A 23,198-nucleotide genomic window follows, 5' to 3' on the forward strand; every position below is an offset into this window, starting at 1 on the left:
ACAAGCTTTTCCTTTGATTTGATCTGGTGACCTAGTTTTTGACCCACCGGTCTCAGATTTTGACGTAAAGGTCATGAAGATTAACATTCGGACCAAGTTTCATTAAGATATGGTCATTAATGTGGCCTCTAGTCTGTTAACTATCTTTTCCTTTGATTCGACCTGGTGACCTGGTTTTTTACCCCACCTAAACCAGACTTAAACTTACCCTAAAGATCATGAAGATTAACATTCTAAGTTTCATTAAGATATGGTCATAAATGTGGCCTCTAGAGTGTTAACTAGCTTTTCCTTTGATTTGACCTGGTGACCTAATTTTTGACCCCGCATAACCCAGATTCGAAACTGACCTAAAGATTATCAAGGTTAACATTTTGACTATGTTTCATGAAGATACAGTCATAAATGTGGCCTCTAGTGTTAACAAGCTTTTCCTTTGATTTTTTGACCTGTTGACCTAGTTTTTAACCCACATAACCCAGATTGGAACTTGACCTAAAGATCATCAAGATTAACATTCTGACCAAGTTTCATAGAGTTATTATCATAAATGTGGCCTCTAGAGTGTTAACAAGTTTTGTCTTTGATTTGACCTGGTGACCTAGTTTTTGATTTCAGATGACCCAATATCGAACTCGTCCAAGATTTTATTGAGAGTAACATTCTAACCAAGTTTCATTAAGATTGGGCCAAAATTGTGACCTCTAGAGTGTTAACAGTCAAATTGTTGACGACGGACGACGGACACAGGGCGATCACAAAAGCTCACCTTGAGCACTTCGTGCTTAGGTGAGCTAAAAAGGAATGACATAAAAATTAAATGGAACACTTGTACAACTAAGATACGACAGGATTAAAGCAAAACAACATATTTATTAAGATTCTTTTATATTTGAAATATTATTGGCATAGTGTAGTATTTAAAACAAATGTTTTCTATTAAACATATTGTATTCGTCAAAATTGATATTCCGATAAAGAAAGTACAAATAAAACAAAATACAATGAAAAGTAAAAAAATAATATGTTAAAAAAAGATACCATTTACAAACCATGCAAATATGGCACAAATAAGTTCAGATTGTAAGCTTACCGACGGTTTAGCCAATATGAAGGAAACTCACTTCTGTAATGGAAATAAAGCCAAACCTAAGACCATGGCTCCTATCAACAACTTCTCAAAAAACGAGGAGAATGTTTAAGTGGTCAGTACATCCGAGGCGACGCTGTCGTCTTCAGTATATGGTAAGATGTCGTCCATTTATTTTGTGACGCATAAATTATTACATGGGAACTTGTGTAGTCATTGGTGACACATTTATTTGGTATAATTGATAAAAATCAACACTTTACCGGTGCAGGAATATCTGCATATTAGTTTTTCATAGTACTTATAAACACTTCAACACATATTTCTAAATTGGCATAAATGTTTCATGCTGGTACAACACAATTATAACGTTGTCCTAGTTACTGATTGGAATATTGGTATCGTCTTGTGTGACAGTCCTATTGTCTCCACTGAAATAAAAAGTAACAGAAACATTTAAGGGTTTGTTTTTTCTATCTTACTGACGTTCATATTTGAACACTTCAGTGCTTCACTGCAAGAATACCTTCTGCACGTGACATTCATTTTAGAAAGCAACTGTTAATTAATCCTCTATCAAGCGCAATACTGATGAGTCGCATTCCAACTGTCAACGAAGTAATTGCTTATGTAAGTTTGTTGCCGGTTTTCAATGTCAATATAAGCTAAAGAGTATTGAATAGATTTCTTATTGACTTCCAATCAACAAACACACGCACGTCGAGTTTTGAGCAAAACAGTATCCTAGCATATTCTGGCCTCAATTCATAGATATTGATCCCTACTGTGAAAACTTATTTGACAATCTATATCCCTCGTGATCAGAAAAACAATTCACTGTTAACAAAATCAGTTTATCAAGTTTTCAAGTTTTCACATAAGAAGTCTTAATTAAAGCGATGATATTGTTCAAAGTTCAGAGAAAAAATCATGAAAGAAAACAAGGAGGTATTGTAATAAAGATTAAGTATCTTTAGATTTAAAAAAGAAGGAAAGTTTTATCAAGAAACAAAGTAACAATCGATTATCTAACATGTTTAAAGGATCACGCTTGATACCTTTTGAAACTTCCTTCTCGTTTAGAAAAGGAAATTTCTAGTTTCGAACAGTATTCTAAATTTTAAGTCAACACTGTTAAGCTAAGATGTTGGCCATGATGATTTATATATCAATGTCAAAACATAAAAATGAAAACAAACCCATGGTCTACGCTTTTCTTGACAGAAATCACACTCCTTTTTACAGACTCCACACACATCTGACTTTCGAATAGCTTCAGGGACGTAGAACGAAGTCACTTGGTCGGCTGTGAAAGAAATGTTTAATTATTACGTACATTTCCAAAGAAATTTTCAACATTTTTTTTAAAGATGTACAATGCCTCTCTCCCCCCATCTTTCGCTAAAACATTTCATCACTAAATAAAAAAATGGCTTCATGAAATATTAACTTGGTTCAAACTACAAACTCACTATGAATGTTGAGCAGCAAGCACAGTTAAATATTACTTTACACATTTAAGTGGCATTAAAAATTCAGTTCATACTGTGTTTTCTAACACGTTTTGTATTTAATACATACAGTTTAAACACACAAACATGTTTATTCCATGTTTGCACAGATACTGTTTATTAATTATATGAATATATCTTTAGGGTATTTTGGCGGCTCTACCAAAAATACTTTTTAAATACAAGTAAAATGAACACATTTCGACCCACATAATTAAATTCTTACTATGTTACCAGTTCATGCTGTTAAATACATTGTGGTCAAAATGTTGGTAACAATGACTATAGGTTATTAGATTATTAAAATTTTGAAAATACAAATATGCTGCAGTGGATAATGATATATTGAAATGACATTGACAATTCAAATACACTGCAGGGGGTAAGGATATACTGACTTGAAATCGAAATTACAAATACACCGCACTGTTTCTTGGTATAACTACTTGACATTGAAAAAACAAATACACTGCAGTGATTCTGAATGTATTGACCTGACATTAAAAAATACAAAAGTCACTGATGTGACTGTTAGTTGTTTACTTACTTGGCTCATAATAATCATACACTTTCACTGGGACTGGCTGTGCTCCCGCAACAAGGTCTGATCTCTCCATTGGTACTCTGAAGCACATTTCTTTCTTCCCTATCTGTTAAAACATTCGAAAATGCAAACTTATGCAAAAAGATAACCAATGACCACAGTTTAATTTTCTAGAACCAAAGAAAATCACAACTAAGTGGCAGAAATTTTATAATTTCTGTTGTCCTCAATAGTATTTGTTAACTCTTGAATTATTTTACACATGTTTACATAAAGTTGAAGTGTTCAGTATCATGACAAAGATTTCATCCTATGACAATTTACATCTATGTACATATTTGCCGATATTATTTCATAAATCGGAATAATTATTTTAGGAATTGTCCCAGTTTACTGGGCAATGAGAATTCTTCCTTTGTACTCTTGACAAACTGCGCAAACAAAGGTCCCCTTTATCACTCCCTGAGTTACTGGACAAGAAAATATCTCATCTGGCACATCATTTATTACGGGACAATAAAATGCCTTCTTTTGTCACTCCCTGATTTACTAGACAAACAAATACATCATCTGGCACACCCTCTTTACTGGGTAATAAAATTAGCATTGTAATGGCAGATTTACTTGGCAATAAAGGGCATAATTTTTCATTCCCGATCAATTTATATACTCGTGATAAAATACAATAAATTACCATATCAACTATAAAAAAGGCCACTTTGTCATTCCCGATTTAATTAATATACAATAAAAAACTTTCTTTGTCACTTCTGATGTACTAGGCAATACAATATCTCATTTGACACTTACCTCGTCTAGATACAGAATAATTTTCTTATCACCATCTTCAATACGTTTGAGCATTTTATGTTTACTAATTCCAGCTTTGTCTGCAGTGAAACCTGACGGGTAGCCTATCTCTATCACTGACATACCAGCTGCACCTTCCTTAAGATAACTGCAAATATCAAAGCACATAACTCTATCAATAACGGCAACTAAAGAATTATTATACAGTTAAAATTACACTCGTAAAGTAACACTTACAGTTGTGTTATTTACGCAATCAATTATTACATACTCATATATAAACTCCATTGAAACCTGAAACGTTAATATTTTCCATAGTAACATTCAAACTTCATATCGGAAGTGTGATGTGTGTCTGAGACGTCAGTTTCATGTATGTACTCGCCTTTAAAAGTATTTTAACGACACTATTTTCAATTCTACTCTGGCCTAAAGAACAAATTTATATCATTTATATAATAATTATAAGTATAGATACGTATGTAATAAAATGATAATTAGATATGCATCGGGAAATATGCATTTGTTCCTTCGCGGAATGATATAGCGCTCCTAAAGTCGCGCACTATTTACGCTGAAGAACTTGTACATATTTCACCAAAAAATCTAATTACCTATAATTATTTTATCTTGACGGAAAAAGATGTTTAGCAAGAACTGACCTGGTACAAACTTCAACCACAAAATGATCTATAGATTCCTCTGGAATTGTGATCTTTGAATAAAAGCTCGGTTTATCGTCATCCCGATCGATGTTATAAAACACTGCCACCTATAAAAGAAAAAATATTAAATTGTTTCATAACGCTAACATAAACTTGTATTTAACTCACAACTTAGGAACTTTTTGAAACCTCTAAATGTACATATATGTGGTTATTTGCCATTATAATTCAACAAAATCTTTGGTACAGATCAGTCCTCTGATATTTTGCCACCTATATGTAAATTGTTTTCTTTCTATATTAAAAAGAGACAATAATAGATACACATGCTGGTATATATAAACATGTACCAATATTGCATAGATAAAAGTAAGTTACATTTATTACCTCTACCAGTGCCAGTCCTGTGCCATTGGCAACAATGTTCACTTCAGATATATCGGTAGGAAGCTGAAAAAAAAAATGAAACAAAAATGTATATATATTTGTGTGAATCCATGACGTTAATATAGATTTTCAGATGGCCGTTTGATATTGTATGCGACTATTTTAGACAAGACCTTTAACTAAAAGTAATCAAGTTTATACAAAAAGATCATTTTGATGCATAGAATTCAACCAAGAAAAAAAATTACATACGTAAATCCCTTTTTAAACTTTGAAATTAGAAATTGTTACCTCTCGGCTCTGTAAAACCAGTGCGTTGTCATTGGTTACAGTAAACTGTTCTCGCAGATTTGATCCAGTTAGCCCAGTTACGATGATATTTGCGTTGAAGTCTTTTGAATATACTTTAGCAGCTGTCTTTGCCAAAGCTTGCAGAGCAACTATCGTGTCCTGTAAAAGCAAAAACTTTCCACATTAGAAATGGCACTTAAACATTTTGAAGATTCATTTTTATCACCACAATAAAAGTGTTAGTTCCTGCAAGTTTGGAGAAACGATTTCTTGCTTGAAGGATTTAAATGAACAACAACCACATACTAGTATATAACAGCCCTATGTCTTCGTGGAAACATGTAAAAATAGTTGTGAATAATTGTATTAAAGCGAAAGGAAATTAAATGAAACGAAAGTAAGACAATAAACTGATAAAAGACAAAATAAAAGTTATTTCAATCTGTCTAAATCACTTTTAATGCTTTAAATTCATCCGCACAAATGAACAACCTACTTGCGTGGGAAAAAGGAAATTAAACGATTCGACGATAAGACAATAACAGGATAAAACGTAACATAAAATTTGAATTAGTTTGTCCAAATCATTTTAAGTGTTTTAAATTCAATTGGACAAATGAACGCAAAGCAACCTACTTGTGTCGAAGAATAGCCACCATTTGGATTACGCTGGCTGGTCAGCCATTTTAGAACCTGCAGGCTATCGTCTTGGTTATTTGCAGCCGTAAGAGCCAGTAGGGCATAGGCAGTTAGCTCAATATTCAACGCTTTGCCCTTGTCCTTCTCCCATGGATTGAGGTCTGGATTTGTCGGTGCTGTAGCTTTCTTCCAGTATTTCATTCCACCTAAAGTAAGAATGAGACAGTTGTCTCTTGTATTTACTGGTGATTACTTTGAAATATTGTTAAAGCACATTTGTTTTGAACATTGCATTCTTTACAAGAACAACGAATGGGGACATTTTATCATATAATAGCAAATTTGCAACTTTATGGCCATGTCACTCGATTTTCATTTTTATTAAGTGTTTCAGGTAAGTGCTATCATGATGTTCAGTAAAAACCACAAAAGTATCGTTGAACAAATAAATAGTTTAAAATCAGAGCTTTACAGCAAAGTCATTGAGGTCATATGGTACAAAATGCATAAATGTAGATATAAGTACCCTCTACTGTACTCATGGCCTGGAGTTTATCCAATGCTTCTTGGGCACGAGGACCTCCACCCAATGTAAGGACATATGCTATTATTGCAGTTTCATATAAATCCGTGGTCAATGGTAACTGATCCTCCAAGAACTTCATTGCTAATTGTACACTTTTGTTTATTTGAGCATCGACCTACAAGAAGAATTTAACCATTTATTTTAATAAAATACCGTGATCACGCATAAATTAGTTTCCTCTCCGTTCTGTGGCCCTTGTTACAGTAAAGGGCTGATCTTTAATTTAGCAGTAAGTGAGCAAACAACATAAATGATATTCTATCATAAGCAACAACTAAAATACCGAATACATTCAATAAAACGAGGCAAACTAATGTAAAGCTAGTATATTTTTTCTTATTTGGAATGTGTGGATTATTTTCCATATTTTACTTTTATTACGTCACACCGTTGATGATAGGTTTTGAAAACTTCGGGGCTTTTTATGGTGGACGAAAATACACGAGTGCTCTTTCAATCAAGAACAGGCACCTGAATACAACCACTAATATATTGTAAACCAGCTAAATTTGTTTTTTATAAAATCGGACTGCAGTACAATAGTATCTGTCTAAGGGAACAACTGCCATTTTGAGCACAGTGACGTCATCTGTTTTTGTTTTCATTGGTATGTGTTGCTTAGTGGGAAAAATATGTGCAATACTTACCCCCTCCACCACTCGAGCTTCCAGTAATGCTGCCAGTACAAAGGCTGTTAGAGACCGTTCACCAGCCGTAGAGCCTCCCTGAAAGGTAGTATTTTGAATTAACCAAACTGTTTATGATTAGTTTATGATTGGTTATTTGTGTCTAGTACACTTAAATGTATTCCGCTTTTCTGGATTTCTCATATGATGATAAATTAAATGCATTATATCGTTTGGATTTGTTGGCCAAAAAACAAAAGGGCTTGAATGTTTGAAACATTAAATCATTTAAAAGTCAGCAGTGAGCAGAAGTGTGAATGCAAATTTTTCAATCAGTTTCAACAACGCATTTTTTTTCGGCAATAGATAATGAAATAGATGTTCCAGAATGCAATAATATTCAATATTACTGAATGCTACGTATATCGAGCTTCCTAAATAGATAGCTTCTGAATTCACATTGACTCAAACTCTTGGTCTGGATCTTTTGTTTTCACGTGCGTACATTCAATTATGCCCTTATAATGCTTTTAAATATGTTCTATTTCGCCCTAAATTAGGGTTTCATCTCCGTTTATGCGTCAACCTTTACCTGCATTTCTTTGTGAAGAACACGGCCGGGCTCCGGGAATGAGCCGTTCTTGTTCTGATATTTAAGGATCCAAGAAACAGTCTTCTTAATGACGTCATCATCGACAAAAATATACGGCTTTGCCTGGACGAAGGACTTGAGAACAAATGCAGACAGCCTATAAATGATTGCATGCTATATGTTATAAACAAATAAAAAGGCTATATTGCTAAACGTCTAAAGAAATGCACAAGTGTATTTCCCTTTCCGTGAAATCATTTATAAAGACAATACTTGTTACCTTGACTTTAAGAGTTTCTTTATATTTTACACAAAAGCTAGACGATCAAACTGTAGAAATATATTTTCTCACTAACATGGATTCGTCAGAGTAATGCTTAACATAATATGTTGTTCTTTGTCGTCACACATCAGTAGTCCAAGAAATGTTATATGATAGAAAAAATGGAAACTCTACAGGTCGCTCAAAACAACAAAAACGAAAATGTTGCAGGCTCGGTTTGATTGAGCCTGTTCATGGATGGTAGTTAAAATGCATGCTACTGTCCACGCCCTCTAGCCCCGGGTTGGGCAGAACTTAACATTTACACATGCTAAAAGTACAAAAAAACAATTTAGAGACATCCGTAGATGTGTTCATACGGCGGTGCACATGGAACCTTCAATGCTACACTAGCGTGTAATTCCATGAAAAGCGGCGTGTGGTCCCAAGTTAAAATAATTGGTTTGCCCTAAACGAGAAAACAATGAGCAGAACTAAACAAACTGGAATTTAGAAAGGGGATGACAATTAAATATAACATCGTTTGGCTGTTTCATTAGAATCTAAATATGTTATGACTTTACACAATATTAGCTTACCACATGCTTCCTGATTTATCACTGTTTCCAAAAGCACTAAAGGACCCATCATCATGCTGGTATGTCAATTCACGTTGATAACCTGCAATATATAAATAAAACTATTTACATGATCGTAAACAATGCACAGGCTTTATATAGAACGACAACACACAATTGTTAAGGGTTAGAGTCATGATCACTGTTCTTATATGGTATAAGTTTCGCAGGAGCTCCTCCGCGGAGATATTGCGCGACTGTTGCAGCCCAATATACTCTCGCGGAAGAACAGATGCATATTTCCCGATGCAGAACGAATGATCTTTTTATGATCTATACGTTTACTCTTACCAATTTGTTATGGTTAATTTAAACATTCTTAGCTAAAATAGAACTGACCATATCGCCATAAACGTAACTTTTAGCTCGACGATATACATTAAGATGACGTCAAAAATGATGTCACACATCAGATATGAAAATGACACACCACAATGGCAAACTATTGACGCTTCAGGTCCTATTGAAAGTATACCTTTTAAAATTAAGGCAACTTGTAATTAAAACAACGACAAGTTCCAAGACCATAGCCCACTTAAACTAAACTGTATAGATGTGTACAAAGTGGAGATACATGACAAAGTAAAACATACTAACAATGGAGACGGAATGTTAAGCGATAAAATTCTTCGGTCAGTGGCAAAAACACAACTTGGTTGCAAAAATCCGGTAAACTGTTGTTACCGATGATAGCATAAAACTGTATTCTAACACGATCCGATTCATTTTCCTGTTAAACAAAGAAGGCTGAAAACAGTGAATTATTATACAACAATTCATTTTCTGACGTCACAATTGTTACGTCATAGCGTCAAATGGCATAGCAGCGCGCTGGAAAAGAAACCAATTGAAAATGGGCAAATATTATATGACTGTCGTCAAGAATATACTTTAAAATTCTTGGTAACGTGTTAGAATGGAAACAATATACATATATTCTCATTTAGTGATTTGCTCTTGAATAAAATCATTGTTTGTCGTTCAGATGCGTATTATTATATCACTCGGGCTGCGCCCTCGTGATATAATTCCTTCACATCTGAACTCCAAACAATGATTTATTCAGCGACAAATCACTAAATGAGATATATTATTTCTTAAATATACCTTTTATCATAAAGTTCTTTGCTTTTTGAAATGTTCCTTCGTCCAAGTTGTTGGTTGTGGTGAGGTATTCGGTAATAAAAATGTTCGGCGCGAAATTAAGCATGTTTTGTTCACCACAACCATATGGCATTTTAAGTAGGGAATCCAGGCCATTTATACTAGGTCCCATTAGATCGCCTGCAATATAAAATAAAATGTTGTTTCAAGACAAATGAAGCATATAACATGCTCTTCAAAGAGTATCTTATATATAGTTATGTTTTCAACAAGAGAAAATTACAAATACCTTTATAATAAACGTTATGATAAGTCAAGAATTGCTCGGTTTTATAAGGAATCTACACTTATCTGAAAATATCTGTCAAGTAGAGGTCAAAAGAAATATCCAAATATGATCTTACCTACTACAGTGACGAGAACTCTTTCAGATCCTTTTACAGTTGCCACAGGGAATGAAATGGGAATGGTGGTGCTGAAGTTTGGGGTTTGCTTGAGATTTATCAATGTTGGAATATTGTACTCGTGCGGTGTTCCCTCAGGCTGGAAGTAGAAATTGTCATATACTTTGGTTAAATGGTACTATGCAGATAAATGTAGGCTACTATTGAGTATACACATTTGTTACATACTATGAAAAGAAAAGGAGGCGAAAAAAATAGTGCGTAAATTATGTAAGGATGTATCTTCAAAGGTTCATTGCAAAAGTCATCAGTACTGACGATGTGTATCAAAATTTTTCAACACTTTGCTTCGAATAACTCTAGTTTGTAGTTAAAATTATTGCAGTTTAAGAAACCACATAACGACTTAAATTTCAGTTTTAGAAACCTCATATTATACGGTTAACATTTCAGTTTTAGGAACGTCACATTGAGGCTTGATAATATTTACTCACACGAGTAATATTTATTTCCAGACTTATGCAAATTTCCTTATCGTTCTGGGTTAATCACTGGACTTTGAGATTTATTAGCTGAAATATTTACCTTTACTAAGAGTTGTTTTTCAACGGCGTCTGCTGCATATAGTGACTGTGCATGAGCTTGAACCTTGATTTTCCCGATCTTTTTAGGGATAATAGGGAAATACACTGCTGCGGCTGAGTTAGGGTTAATCTGTGACAAAAAAAGAAATATTCTTGTTAATTATCAATTTCTTTATTGTACAACAGTTTTCCTGAATTTGCTGTATTATGATACGTGTCTAGCTGTTATACAATACGGTTATTATAATAGTAGTTCGATCTGGGATGCGCGCCGAGTGTGATCCGACCTTGCAAAATCCATGAGAGCCGAATACAAAATCCCAGACCTAGCTACTGTTATAATGACCCTTTTATTATGTACCTCCATCATTTTGTTTGTTGTTTTGTTATCGAACGAAATCTTCAATGTTTACTGATGTTGAAATAAAACTGAGTGAAGTTTTTATGTGCGCTATTTATAGAACTGTGTCAGATCATGCATAGTAAATGAAAGTAGTCCGGCAATAACAATAAAAAGACACAATGCGGAATTTTGTTCTGCCTGTTCATATGTGCTTAAATTGATATAATGTATATAGGTATATAATAAATGTGTGTCATGTGTGTCACGTTTCAGAATGCTTTCAACGACCATGGCATTATATGAAAACTTATTGAAAATTAAAAATGAAACCTTTTACTTGACTTCTAATATATCTCAGTTTTTTTTCAAGGGACCAATAAAAATTCGTATAGGAGTTTCAAATACTAACAATTACGCAATTCCTATCTCTAGCCCTTAATGCTGCAATTATATATACACCTTTACAAGATTTAACATCATTTTATTTTGTCATTCGTAAATCAATATTTACTATATACTTGTTTTGTATACACACTATAAGTTTCAACTTAGTCACGGAGGCTCTAATGTAGTAAAAATCGCACTCTGACCCTTTAACCATTGCCTTATGTTGTGCTTTAAATGCGCATGTGTTGTTAGATACTTAGATGTAATGAAATCTGGTATAACAAACCTTAACGAATCTGGCAACATCAGCTGAGTAAGTGCTTGTCCACCACGAGGTTATATGGATGTTTTCGTACTCTGGATTTCTTTTCAGAAGTACATATGCCTGAAATGTAAAAGTGAAAGCTTGATGCTTGTTATACTAAAGTCTTGGTAAATTTATTGAATTCCATTGAAAATAAAACTATGTAAGAGAGCATATTTTGGAAATACTGTTAATGTAACAAAGTGATCACAAGACCACACTTTTATTTTCAACTGACTTTGAAGATTTATCATCAGATGTTGGCCAGCAGAAACATTTATACGCTAATAAGAATAAATTATACATAAGGAATTGTTTCGACCTACACTAAAATTTGCCGCGACCCTAAATATTTTATGGCGCTGGAAAAAAATCTATATTTTTGCTTTTTTATACTTTTCAAGGGAAGTTGCTCTTTCTTCATTGTAAAAATATGCCAAAAACAAAAACGGTTAAACCTTTCCTACGTACCTACCCTATTTTTACCGGAAACAAACGATAATTTTTAGACCTTACAAACAATGGAATTAGACTATAAATGAAACTTTCTAGTGAAATATTTATATACAAACAACGGAAATGGACTACAGCTGAAACCTTAAATCCTGCTTAAAGACACAACGGAAATAGACTATAAATGAAATGTTTTGATATAAAATTGACTTACAAACAAAGGAAATGGACTATAATTGAACACATTTGCTTGCAGTATAACCTTCTCTCCTCTAACCACTGAGTAGGGCAGTTGAAGACTCACAAAGAAAGGCATAAATGTGTTTAGCTGTGAAAATAAATAACATTGTGATACCATTTATATGCATATTGTAAATATAACACTTATACGGTGTTATGCAAAAGTAAAAGAATAAGACGTAGACGTATGAACAGGTGCACGTAGCATGCATATATCAGCATTTTGAAGAGAGTTTCTGGTTTTTTTTAATCTACTTGGTGTCACTTGCTAAACATGCGTCACTTTCTAAACAGAGAAGGATAGTAAATTCAGCAAGTGTTTTGTACATGCAAATAGTCCCATGATTTATACACGCCGCTGGCCGCGCGATTCGTTTGGACCGCTGACTACATTTTTTATGTCAAATTATTACAATCGTTGAAACATTTAATCCTAAGCCTGTTGGAGGCAAGTGATTCTTCCTTTGCGACCAGTGCAGACCAAGATCAGTTTGAATGTCATAGTCTGCACTATTCGCTTTTCGATTTGTACATTTTCATTGAATACTCCTTTGAATAAGAAATGGTACTGCCCGAAATGAATGATAGATCAGTCCAATTTAGATATTTAGAAGGCTAAAGGTTAAAACTGTTTACCTTTGCGGACGACTCTGAAACACCAAGACCAGTCGATGGGTGAACTGCAAAAGCTGTGGCAATCCAAGATGTAATGGTGTCGGGGACAGTGTCCTCAAAAACAACGGTACCATTTCCTCTGTAAACGATACACAAAAATGTACTCATAAGACATTGAATGAAAATGTTACTTTCATAGTTAATTACTGTTATGATTATTTTTCAAAACATACCTTTAATATCAACAGTAAAAATGGACATTTTTTTGTACTCACACGTGTTGTAAATAAACCTGGATAAACTGATCAGAAACGAAATCTCTAACAACTACAAACTCTTACGGAATTTCTTGTAAATAAAATCAAAAGCAATCATTACACAGATATTTATCACATCTGTCTTACTGCTAAATGAACGTACACCGCATTTTGTGATTTCCAAAGCCAAGTTTCCGGGAAGAGCTTTCTTACTCTTGAAGGCTTTGCAAATTCTGATTTTGAAACAGAATTGCTCGCAACTGATTTACTAAGCATCATTGCCATTGGTGCTGCATCCATCATTACCATGTCATCTTCAACCATCATGTAATCAACATACACCGCTGTTGAAATAGAGACAAGAGTATACGTACACATATACTCTCGAAACTCGATATCTCGAACTGGCTTATTTCACAATTCCGGCTGTCTCAAAGGCATTTTCAAGTTTCGTCCCGAAAACAAGTGCACAAAATGTCACTTTAAGGTGGAATGCGCCCCAAATTTTTTTGCCGAATTTCGTCCTCAAATTTTTACTGTACAAAATTCAAGATATATGCGATTGAGTTCCAGTTTTACTTTGTCGCCATATTGTTCGTGGTTTTTGCTATTATGTCCGAAACATGGCCCCTGACGTCACTTTTCATGCAACGCCCGGTTCCGAGTGCTTTCGGCATTTTTCCTTTCCTGCGCTCTGAATGTCATATGTATGAAAAATACAAAATAATTATCACGTTGCATTCAGAAAATGCTACTCAATGGTACAAAATTCAGCGAAATAAGATTTAAGCTTAGGACGTCAGAGACGATATTGTGACGTCAGAACGGAAAAACTCACATCAAGTTTTGTTACAAATTTTGCCTTAAAATCCAGTTTATTAAAAATCGGCTCGATAAAAAAACGTACAATTTTGGTATGTTGTTTCGCAATGTGTGTACGTCTAGTAGACACATAAATACTTATGGGTCACCGACTTATATTTTTCAATATTTGACGATATTTTACCCCTACCCCATGAAGAAATGACACGCTTAATCGTCGTTTATTTAACAAAATAATTTAAAAAGTACTAATAAGCGAAGCTGCATGTATATACGGTACATTGGGAATGAATTGATGAAATGAATCGACATGAAGTATTGAGAGACATATGGTGAGATTTGCTAAGAAAGTGCAAAAGAAAAAGTTGGTTTTCTTTAAAAAAAACAACAAAAAAAAAACATGTAATAAATTGAAACATTCAGGTGATTACGGACATGTTCCGGAAAGAAGTATTGTAGATATGAAATATGAGATATTTGATAAAGGGTGTAAATCATGTAAACGACATTTCCGTGATATTACTTATGATTATTTAAATTTAAGTGTTCAGATTGTGAACACGAAACTACAGTTTCTAAATCCAGGGCATCCGGAGAAACAGGTATGGCATTTACTAAATTTCCGTACTCAGCTGCAACTGGTGAGGGTTTTCTAACATAGTTTCTAGTATTTATTACTAAGAGTTTGTAACTGCACTTGATCAAAAGGTTCCCGCTAATAAATGAATCATTCGCATCGGATCAGCGGTTGTGCTTTGTTGTTATAAAAAGACTGTCTCAAGAATATATTCTCTGCGTCTGGCCAACTGCAATACTTTATCGTCATCTAAAGATCTATCCTTAAAGAATAAAGTCTATTAGCTGGACTAGCTACAGTGCCTTACTATGACATCACTGTCTTTGTCTCTTTGTCTTTCTCGTGCGGAAGGGCAGGACTTTATTCGCTGGTCGTTTACCAAGGATGTGAAATAAATGATACCAGTTGCTCCGCATTATGCGTATAGAACAGACTCTTCTCTCAACTCATAATCTCGCATGAATAAGATGTGGAGATTGATGTCTGAATTGGTAGAATTTGTTTCATGATTCACAATAAATTAATCCGTGTAAAAATATTAATTTCATATGAGATATAGGATCTGGTATACTATTTTCGTGCTGATTTTACATGGAAAATGGAGCAACAGTCCGACATGCGTCGATAAATATTTCTGGTAAAATCAGGCAAACCATTCATATCATAAAATTACATATGAACGAAATTTCTAAATATTTAAAACATGTATAAGTACCATTTTTCATGAAATTAGATCGTCAATTGACCGCATACTAGCTTTTTTTACAAAGCTAAGTTAGCATGTTGCATTAGACTAAGAAGGTTTGTAGCAGAAATGACATCTATTCTTCAAGCTTTGAATCTGCATTTTGAAAACATCATTAGGAATAACCAATGGATAGTAAAAAGTGGATATTGTCCATAAGTATTGACCTGGCCCTCAATAGAGAAATAACTAATGTGTAAGTATTCTTGATGATTTAAAAAAATATCGCATGTGCAAGTAGCTGCGGGGACAAAACGATTAGCCATCAATCTCGGGGTTGTGGGTTTTAGTCCTCAGTCTAACACCTTTTTTTGTATTTTAAATTTTCCAAAATTTACAGGACGGAAAATTGATGCACTATTCTATTTATTTTGTTTCAAATTGGTTCATTTATTGAAAGAAATACACTTGTTTTCGATATATTTTGTAGAAAGTGTCGAATAAAAATCTTTAAAAGTATCTTAAATAAAAAAAAAAACAAATTACTCCCGAAAATATGCCACAAGAGAAAACAATTAAATTTCGTGAAAGTCGTTGCAAAAGATAGCAATACGGTAACACTATATTACACTGAATTTAAAAAAATGGTCTGAGGTAATTTCGAACCCGTGGTAACGTGCGTGGAAGTCAGACGGTTAACTATAAAGGTTATTTGTGTAACAATGAATCTTTTCAGGATACAAGATTACGTAAAGTAACGAAAACGCCGGAAAGTATTAGCGAAGATTAACGAGTGCCAGGTCAAATACTTACGGACAATAGTACAAGATATACATTTTGTCAGAGGTGTTTCCTTTCACTAGTACATGGCACCTGCAGTTCAGATCGAATGTATCGTGAACATTTCTTATAATAAATACATCTCGCTTTTAACACGAACGTGAGTTGTGTTAGCTGAAAACACATTCTTTTTAACTCTAACGTCATATAGCCTCAAACTATGTGGGGGTAGGGGTAAAGTTATATTATATTGCGTAAAAATGAAGTCGGTGACCCCTAAGTATTTATGTGTCTACTAGACGTACACACATTGCGAAACAACATACCAAAATTGTACGTTTTTTCATCGAGCCGATTTTTTATAAACTGGGTTTTAAGGCAAAATTTATAGCAAAACTTGATGTAAGTTTTTCCGTTCTGACGTCATAATATCGTCTCTGACGTCCTAAGTGTATATCTTATTTCGCTGAATTTTGTAGCATTTAGCTGTATTTTCTGTATGCAAAATGAACATTACTTTGTATTTTTCATTTATATGACATTCAGAGCGCAGGAAAGGAAAAATGCCGAAAACACTCGGAGCTGGGCGTTGCACAAAAACTGACGTCAGGGGCCATGTTTGTGACACAATAGCAAAAAACACGAACAATATGGCGACAAACTAAAACCGGAACTCAATCGCATATATCCTGAATTTTGTACCGTATAAATTTCAGGACAATATTCGGCAAAAAAATTTGGGGCGCATTCCACCTTAAGTCAAATTTTGATTATTTCGAAGTAAAACGCCCGATCTCTATAATTCGAGATACCGAGTTTCAAGACGAGAGTGGTGCAGGTATTGCATGACGACCAAAAGTATGGTTTTGGAAATCACACTTGATGAGGATGTGCTGTTCATACACTGTGAGAACTATATATACATTCAAAGCAAACTGGCAAAAAATTGTTGCATGTTTTATGACTATACAAACAATAAGCAGTTGTAACCGGGAACAAACATACGGAGATTTTTGCGAACGCCACATCCACGTTTCAGGAAACAATTTTCTGACTCGTTTAGCAGTTTTTAATTGCGCTCTCTCCGGAACTGGGCGTGGACCAGGTGCTGCAGCAAACGCTACAGCTTCATTCATCATCATTCCACCTCGTGCCATCATCATCGGCATAGGCCCCGTCCAAGCTGGGTAAGACATGTAAAGTATTCCACACATAACAAACATGTTCATTAGTAATATGGTGTTACATTGATTCAACAGTGATAAGTGACCAAATTTGTTATGAACCATTGAAATTCATCTGTCATTTATACAAGTAAATACACATTTTTGTATGTATGGCTACAACGATCGTCATTTACCATTACTTATAACGCTTTGATCGCATCCGCGCATCTGATCAGGATCCATACTCTTCGCTGTAAAACCCTATTGCCAATTAGAGGAAGCCGCGGCGTTAGCGAACAGTATGGATTGCTGACTAGACTGGTCTGGATCCATGCTGACCGCAATGCACTATGTAGGTTCTCTAATGGTGAGGTTCAATTTTTAAGATGCATCAAAACAAATACCAAATACAATCAATGATGATTTTGATATTGTGCACTTACATGTAAGACGTTAGTAACATGAGCGGCGACATGAGAAAATCAGCATAGTGGTTTTGCGACCAGCATGGATCCAAACCAGTCTGGTCAGGTTCCAAGCTGTTCACTCTCAAAGCCTATTGCAATAAAGAAACAGTATGCGAACAGCATGGATCCTGACCAAACTACATGGATGCGCAGGCTGGTCTGGATCCGTGCTGGTCGCAAAGCTACCATGATGATTTTCTCATGGCACGGCTCATATATTGAAACAGATCAAGCAGTATACGAATAACAACATTAAGACCAAAACCGATATTTTGCAAACCATGTTCGCAACCAGTTTGTAACCGGTTGGGGACTACAAAAACTTACTTCGTTTAGTTAACAAGGTTTTGAACATAAGCAAAGACATGCTTTTTATGCATAAAAATTATCTCTCACATGACAGGATACCTGTTAATTATTTGTAACATATTTTTATCAAAACTATTCAAAATGCAGTATAAATGACATAATAACATAAATTAAAATGATAATTTCGCATAACGCATACAAACATCGTGAGTACCGTTTTATTTATATGATTATCGTTACGTAGTAAAACCATACTTTATAGCAGCAAAAGGTAAATTTTAGGTGCAAATGAACAAACGTGATCTACATTTTTAGAAGATTATTTTAGTAATTATAATTTAAACATAAACTACATACGCTCTTCATGGTTATAGATCAGTGCATCTGTGATGTAGGCGAGTCCAGCACCCTGGAGGAGACAAAGCAACAACACGAAATAAAAAACAAATTGGAATAAGTACTTGCTCTTGCTAAATTGCCTGCGTTTGAAGATATAGAAGTCAGTACCACTAATCATTAATACTATTTTGTCGTGTTAAATGACAATACAGAACCCTGTACTTTAGAAGTATATATGTAAGAAATATTAAATATTGGCTCACTATTTCGTTAATAACAAATTAATAGCTACGCATGGGCTTTCTTAACCATAGTAATACAATATTCCACCTTTCTTTACAATTTTAATCATTTCTGACACAGACCAGCGCATTTATTTGAATTTGATGGTCAAAATATAGATTTGACCATTTGACACATGTTTTCGCGACTCACAAACGGTCATATAACACTCATTACAGCAAGAAATAGCCTCACTCTGTTTCCCGTATTTATTGAGTAAAATGCAAAACCTTCACCATGAATTTATTTCTTGACAACCTGTGTGTGTCTTAAATTCGCGGAAGAAGTCGACATCTAATCTTGATAGCAAGTGTTCCCATGCACTAGTAGAAAGGAGGAACTTCTTTCAGTATACTAGCTGTAAGACGGAAATAAAAGTTGTAATGCGGGGAAATTTCCTTAAATGAATACAGAAGTTTGAATATGTGAATATGTTCATGCAGGAAGTTAAAGACCGTTTTTTTTTTTCAATATACAAGCGCGTCGCTAGTTGGAAGCACGTTTGTGTAGGTCTAAGGAGAATGCTCTGTACAAGAAAAAAAGGCAGGAACATTTCCAATATGCAAATAAAAGGCGGGGAAAACTACTTTATACACGAAAAATGCTGAGGCCATTCCAGGATTCAGCTTAATATCTCCAAGCTTAGCGACCAGAATGTATTTGTAATACAGAATTTGTCGTTTCAGAGAGGAACTCGATTTGGGACTTAAATGCCTGTTTACATAGCTGTATATGGGGGTTTAACAGACGTTATACAGTACTTACATTGAAAACATCATGCGCGTCGTCTCCTTGGGCAGGCATTGGCCATCTCCAACAGAAAAAGTCTGCACATGGATGTCTGCCGCCCTTTGTATCATACTGTTGCAATTCGTTTTTCACATCATCTGCTGTTACATCATTTCCGGTTTTTAGAAGAAGTACACTTTTGTCGACAGCCAAGACGTTGACCTTTGATCCCGGATCGGCATTGACTGTCAACCTGATTTTATCGGCGGGCTGTACTTGAGGTTTGTCAAAGTTAATCTGCACCTATGAAGTTGAAGTTGCAAGCGAATTTACAAAACTGATCATTCTATGCATATAAGCAATTAAAATGAATAGCATAACATTTGCACTGCTAGCTTTGAATAGAAGCTTGTCAACAACCCGTGTACTACGCTAATATGCTAACATAAATGCGACTAAAATATCTGCCAGGTACATATACTTGTATGCAATTGAGTTGACCAATTACACAAAAGGGAGACAACTTTCATTTTGAAGCGTCTCTTGCAACAGATTGTACTCGGCTTGCCAATGCATTTGCAAGTGCCTGTACAGAAAGAAAGGTAAACAAACTCCATAGGATTCGAAAGTTTCGGTCATTTTCGTTGTCCTCGAGACGGGCATATACAAACATGTACATTAATATGTAACCGATATAATTTCATTAAGCGTTAAACAAAAATTTAATACGGAAAATTAGGAGTTCTGAAATGTAAAAAGTCATTCATTACCTGGTTTTCAAATATACCTTCAACATTGAAGGTAAGACCGTCTGCTACAACTTCCCCGTCTGGTCTAACATAATACAACATGAGTTTGGCTTTTGGTGCCATATCTGCTGTTACAGGGAAGTTCAAAATACCAGGTGTAAGATCAACGGTTCCAGATAACACAACATTTCCTTTTGAAATAACCTAAAATGAAAAATACAATGTACATGTAAGCTATGTTAATTTATGATTTTATCATACATTTGAAAAAGAAACATGAAACATGATTTGTTCAAATCCTTGAGTTTATTGCATTTATTTCATAAGAAATATTTTAAAAGGTTATAGAGTTTATGAAAATTAAAACAAATATTCATATAACTAAATGAAAAGACGCAAAATGAGGGACATTTCTTTTCAATTTCTTTGCAATCGATAAAAGATACTCTCATAATAATTTTCTATGTATGTTATTCATCGTTAACTGTTTTGGAATCAGAAGCACGTGCGCGTTCGGGTAGGAGAAATTTCCGGATTAGGAGGGTGCGGATTTGAAAGGTTTCACTATACCTGATAAGCTGCTGTTTTCTGCTCTGGGTCTGTTGAACGTATTTGTATTCCTGCTACATCTCCTGTCTAAGAAAAAGTGTATTGATGAAATAGAGACTGATATACAATGTTTGGCACCAAAGCGGCAGTGCCGAATTCTTGCAACGCACAGCGTATTGGCAATGCAGCCCGTTTATGCAATTGTCATTATGTGGACTGCTCAAACTTCATTAAAACCTTTACTTACGAAATAAAAAAAAATCATATCAATAAAATAGTTCTAACCTATAACTATTTTTTTAAAGAAACCATTTTTTGTTACCACATAACGCATGTTACTCATATATTTCTCATGAACTAAATACACAAAACAAATTGTTTGCAAGTTTTATCATTAAAAAACAACAACAACGCAAAACAATTTATTGTGTCTATATACAAAAAGCTTCCTTAAAAGAGCACGAAACTAATATGAGCCGCGCCATGAGAAAACCAACATAGCACCTAGGAGGCTTTGCGACAAGCATTGATCCAGAGCAGCCTGCGCGGATAATCTGGTCAGGATTCATGCTGTTCGCCAATGGTTTCTCTAATTGCAATAGGTTCTGAAAGCAAACAGCATGGATCTTGACCAGACTGCGTAGATGTGCAGGATGGTCTGGATCCATGCTGGTCGCAAAGCCACTATGTTGGTTTTCACATGGCGCGGCACAATTATAACTGTTTGTTAATATAGAAACAAACATAATAGTTTTACGCAGAGGATGCGACGAAGGTGTCCTTTAGAAAGAATCAAGTAGAAGGAATAAAATATCTCAGACGCGTTTGGCATGATTAACAAACTGAACACTTCACATCAGTTTTAGAAGTGTTTGCTTCACGATCAGACATTATTCTTTGTAATTTATTTTTTTTATTTTTATTTTTTTTTTTTTTTTTGGTTTTTATTCACAGACCCTTAGGGCGAATACTGCAGGTGTTTTGTTTTCTTTCTAACTTACCTTTGGGTTATCTGTAAGTAGTCGTAACTGCAGAAAACTGTCACTTGGCGAGTTTGATTTCTTTATGTTATGGTACGCACGAATCTTATCATATTCAGCCTGAAATCATTGTAAAAATTTTCATTATGATGTTGGTATTTACTTAATACCTTTGGACTGTACAAAACCTGTCGAATCTCAGACATGAAATTGAAAATTTGTAGGAAAAATACGAAGAAGCAAGTCAAGTGCTTAATGCGTCCGCATCGGCTACGGGAGGAAGCCGGCTCTAATCCCCGATCTGACCTAGCTCACTGAAGAACGGTTATCGATTTTTGTCCTGTCTAGTGTTAGGACAAGGATGACGGATATGTACAAGGCAAATGTGACTCGTATATCTATTAAAAACTGGTGGGTGAAACAGGCATTCTCATTTTTATATTCGGCATACATAGACAAATAATGATATTTTATAACTTACCGCAATATCAACTCTGGTAACATCTGCAGGTATATTCAGAGGAATCTCTATAATACCATCACTGGGTATTGGAAAGAACATTTCCGGCTGTTTCTCTTCTGTTTCCCTAGGCCACCACCATCCTCTAGGTGATATATGTATCTCAGGTATAATCTCCTTCTCCAAAATTAACCCTGAAAAATAAATTGTTTTCCCGCGTTTATTTTTATTTTCGGCTTCGGTTTTGGATTGTTTTCATTTTTTATTGTCATTAAGCCGACACAGTTATAGGACATAAAGCTACTTTTCAGCTTTATCTAGAAAATTTCAAAAATTAATCTATTTTGGAACTGTCAAACTGTTTCATTTCACAGAAATATTTTTATTTGTTATCGTTATTACTATTATCTTATTTTGGTTTCAGACAGAACTACTTTTTCCTAAGGGCATGTAATTTCGAATGCAAAGAAGAATGGGAAGTGATGATATAAACGTGTTGACATAAACAAGATCTGACTGAACACCTAAGTGTATGGCAGATCCAACTTACCTCCAGTGCTGTTCAGCGGAGGAGGTGGTGGTGTTGTAGATGTAGTGGTGGTGGTAGTGGTGGTAACAATCGGTCTATAGAACGTGACGTTGACAGACACCTTACCATTCTTTATACTGGGTGGAGAATCGTCCTGTTCAGCAACTTTCAACTGAAATGGCAAAATTAGCAATAACCACATGAAAGATAACTCCTGCAAACACCTGATTCAGGATTTTCATAAAATGTGACCACAAAAAAAAAACTGGAATGCTCGCTTTCTCTTTTTAAACCTAGCTTATTGTGTTGCACAAAGGGTATCTTAAAATACTGTATGATTTTAAGACAGGAAAATGCATAATTGAACACTGTTTGCATGTATTTGAATGGGACTAAAATTTCATTTTCATTTTTTTTATTGAACGGCTGTGCCGTCTCTCTAA

The 23,198-nt window shown here is 34.7% G+C and overlaps 1 protein-coding gene across 3 annotated transcripts in view; it reads right to left on the reverse strand.

The window, feature by feature from the left end:
• Positions 1 to 853: 853 nt before the first annotated feature.
• The window catches only part of LOC123557516 (CD109 antigen-like), a 42,815-nt gene continuing 20,470 nt past the window's right edge, over positions 854 to 23,198 (reverse strand). For 2 of the 3 annotated variants that reach the window (XM_053543829.1, XM_045349014.2), the window contains 26 exons: positions 22,777 to 22,927; positions 22,248 to 22,420; positions 21,788 to 21,886; positions 20,808 to 20,873; positions 20,259 to 20,441; positions 19,525 to 19,791; positions 18,496 to 18,547; positions 13,496 to 13,676; positions 13,097 to 13,214; positions 12,435 to 12,548; positions 11,750 to 11,848; positions 10,735 to 10,863; positions 10,150 to 10,288; positions 9,749 to 9,925; positions 8,603 to 8,684; positions 7,742 to 7,898; positions 7,171 to 7,248; positions 6,464 to 6,638; positions 5,935 to 6,143; positions 5,299 to 5,457; positions 5,008 to 5,070; positions 4,618 to 4,727; positions 3,956 to 4,103; positions 3,149 to 3,251; positions 2,290 to 2,396; positions 854 to 1,521 (listed from right to left, as the gene is read on the reverse strand). In XM_053543829.1, coding sequence (XP_053399804.1) covers positions 1,510 to 1,521; positions 2,290 to 2,396; positions 3,149 to 3,251; positions 3,956 to 4,103; positions 4,618 to 4,727; positions 5,008 to 5,070; positions 5,299 to 5,457; positions 5,935 to 6,143; positions 6,464 to 6,638; positions 7,171 to 7,248; positions 7,742 to 7,898; positions 8,603 to 8,684; positions 9,749 to 9,925; positions 10,150 to 10,288; positions 10,735 to 10,863; positions 11,750 to 11,848; positions 12,435 to 12,548; positions 13,097 to 13,214; positions 13,496 to 13,676; positions 18,496 to 18,547; positions 19,525 to 19,791; positions 20,259 to 20,441; positions 20,808 to 20,873; positions 21,788 to 21,886; positions 22,248 to 22,420; positions 22,777 to 22,927 — 3,351 coding nt within the window. In that variant the 3' untranslated portion in view covers positions 854 to 1,509. Of the gene's footprint in view, positions 1,522 to 2,289; positions 2,397 to 3,148; positions 3,252 to 3,955; positions 4,104 to 4,617; positions 4,728 to 5,007; positions 5,071 to 5,298; positions 5,458 to 5,934; positions 6,144 to 6,463; positions 6,639 to 7,170; positions 7,249 to 7,741; positions 7,899 to 8,602; positions 8,685 to 9,748; positions 9,926 to 10,149; positions 10,289 to 10,734; positions 10,864 to 11,749; positions 11,849 to 12,434; positions 12,549 to 13,096; positions 13,215 to 13,495; positions 13,677 to 17,201; positions 17,380 to 18,495; positions 18,548 to 19,524; positions 19,792 to 20,258; positions 20,442 to 20,807; positions 20,874 to 21,787; positions 21,887 to 22,247; positions 22,421 to 22,776; positions 22,928 to 23,198 lie in introns of all 3 variants that reach the window. The other variant, XM_045349015.2, reaches the window with a different exon arrangement.

Source organism: Mercenaria mercenaria, chromosome 5 (assembly GCF_021730395.1).
Source record: "Mercenaria mercenaria strain notata chromosome 5, MADL_Memer_1, whole genome shotgun sequence".
Taxonomy (NCBI): domain Eukaryota; kingdom Metazoa; phylum Mollusca; class Bivalvia; order Venerida; family Veneridae; genus Mercenaria; species Mercenaria mercenaria.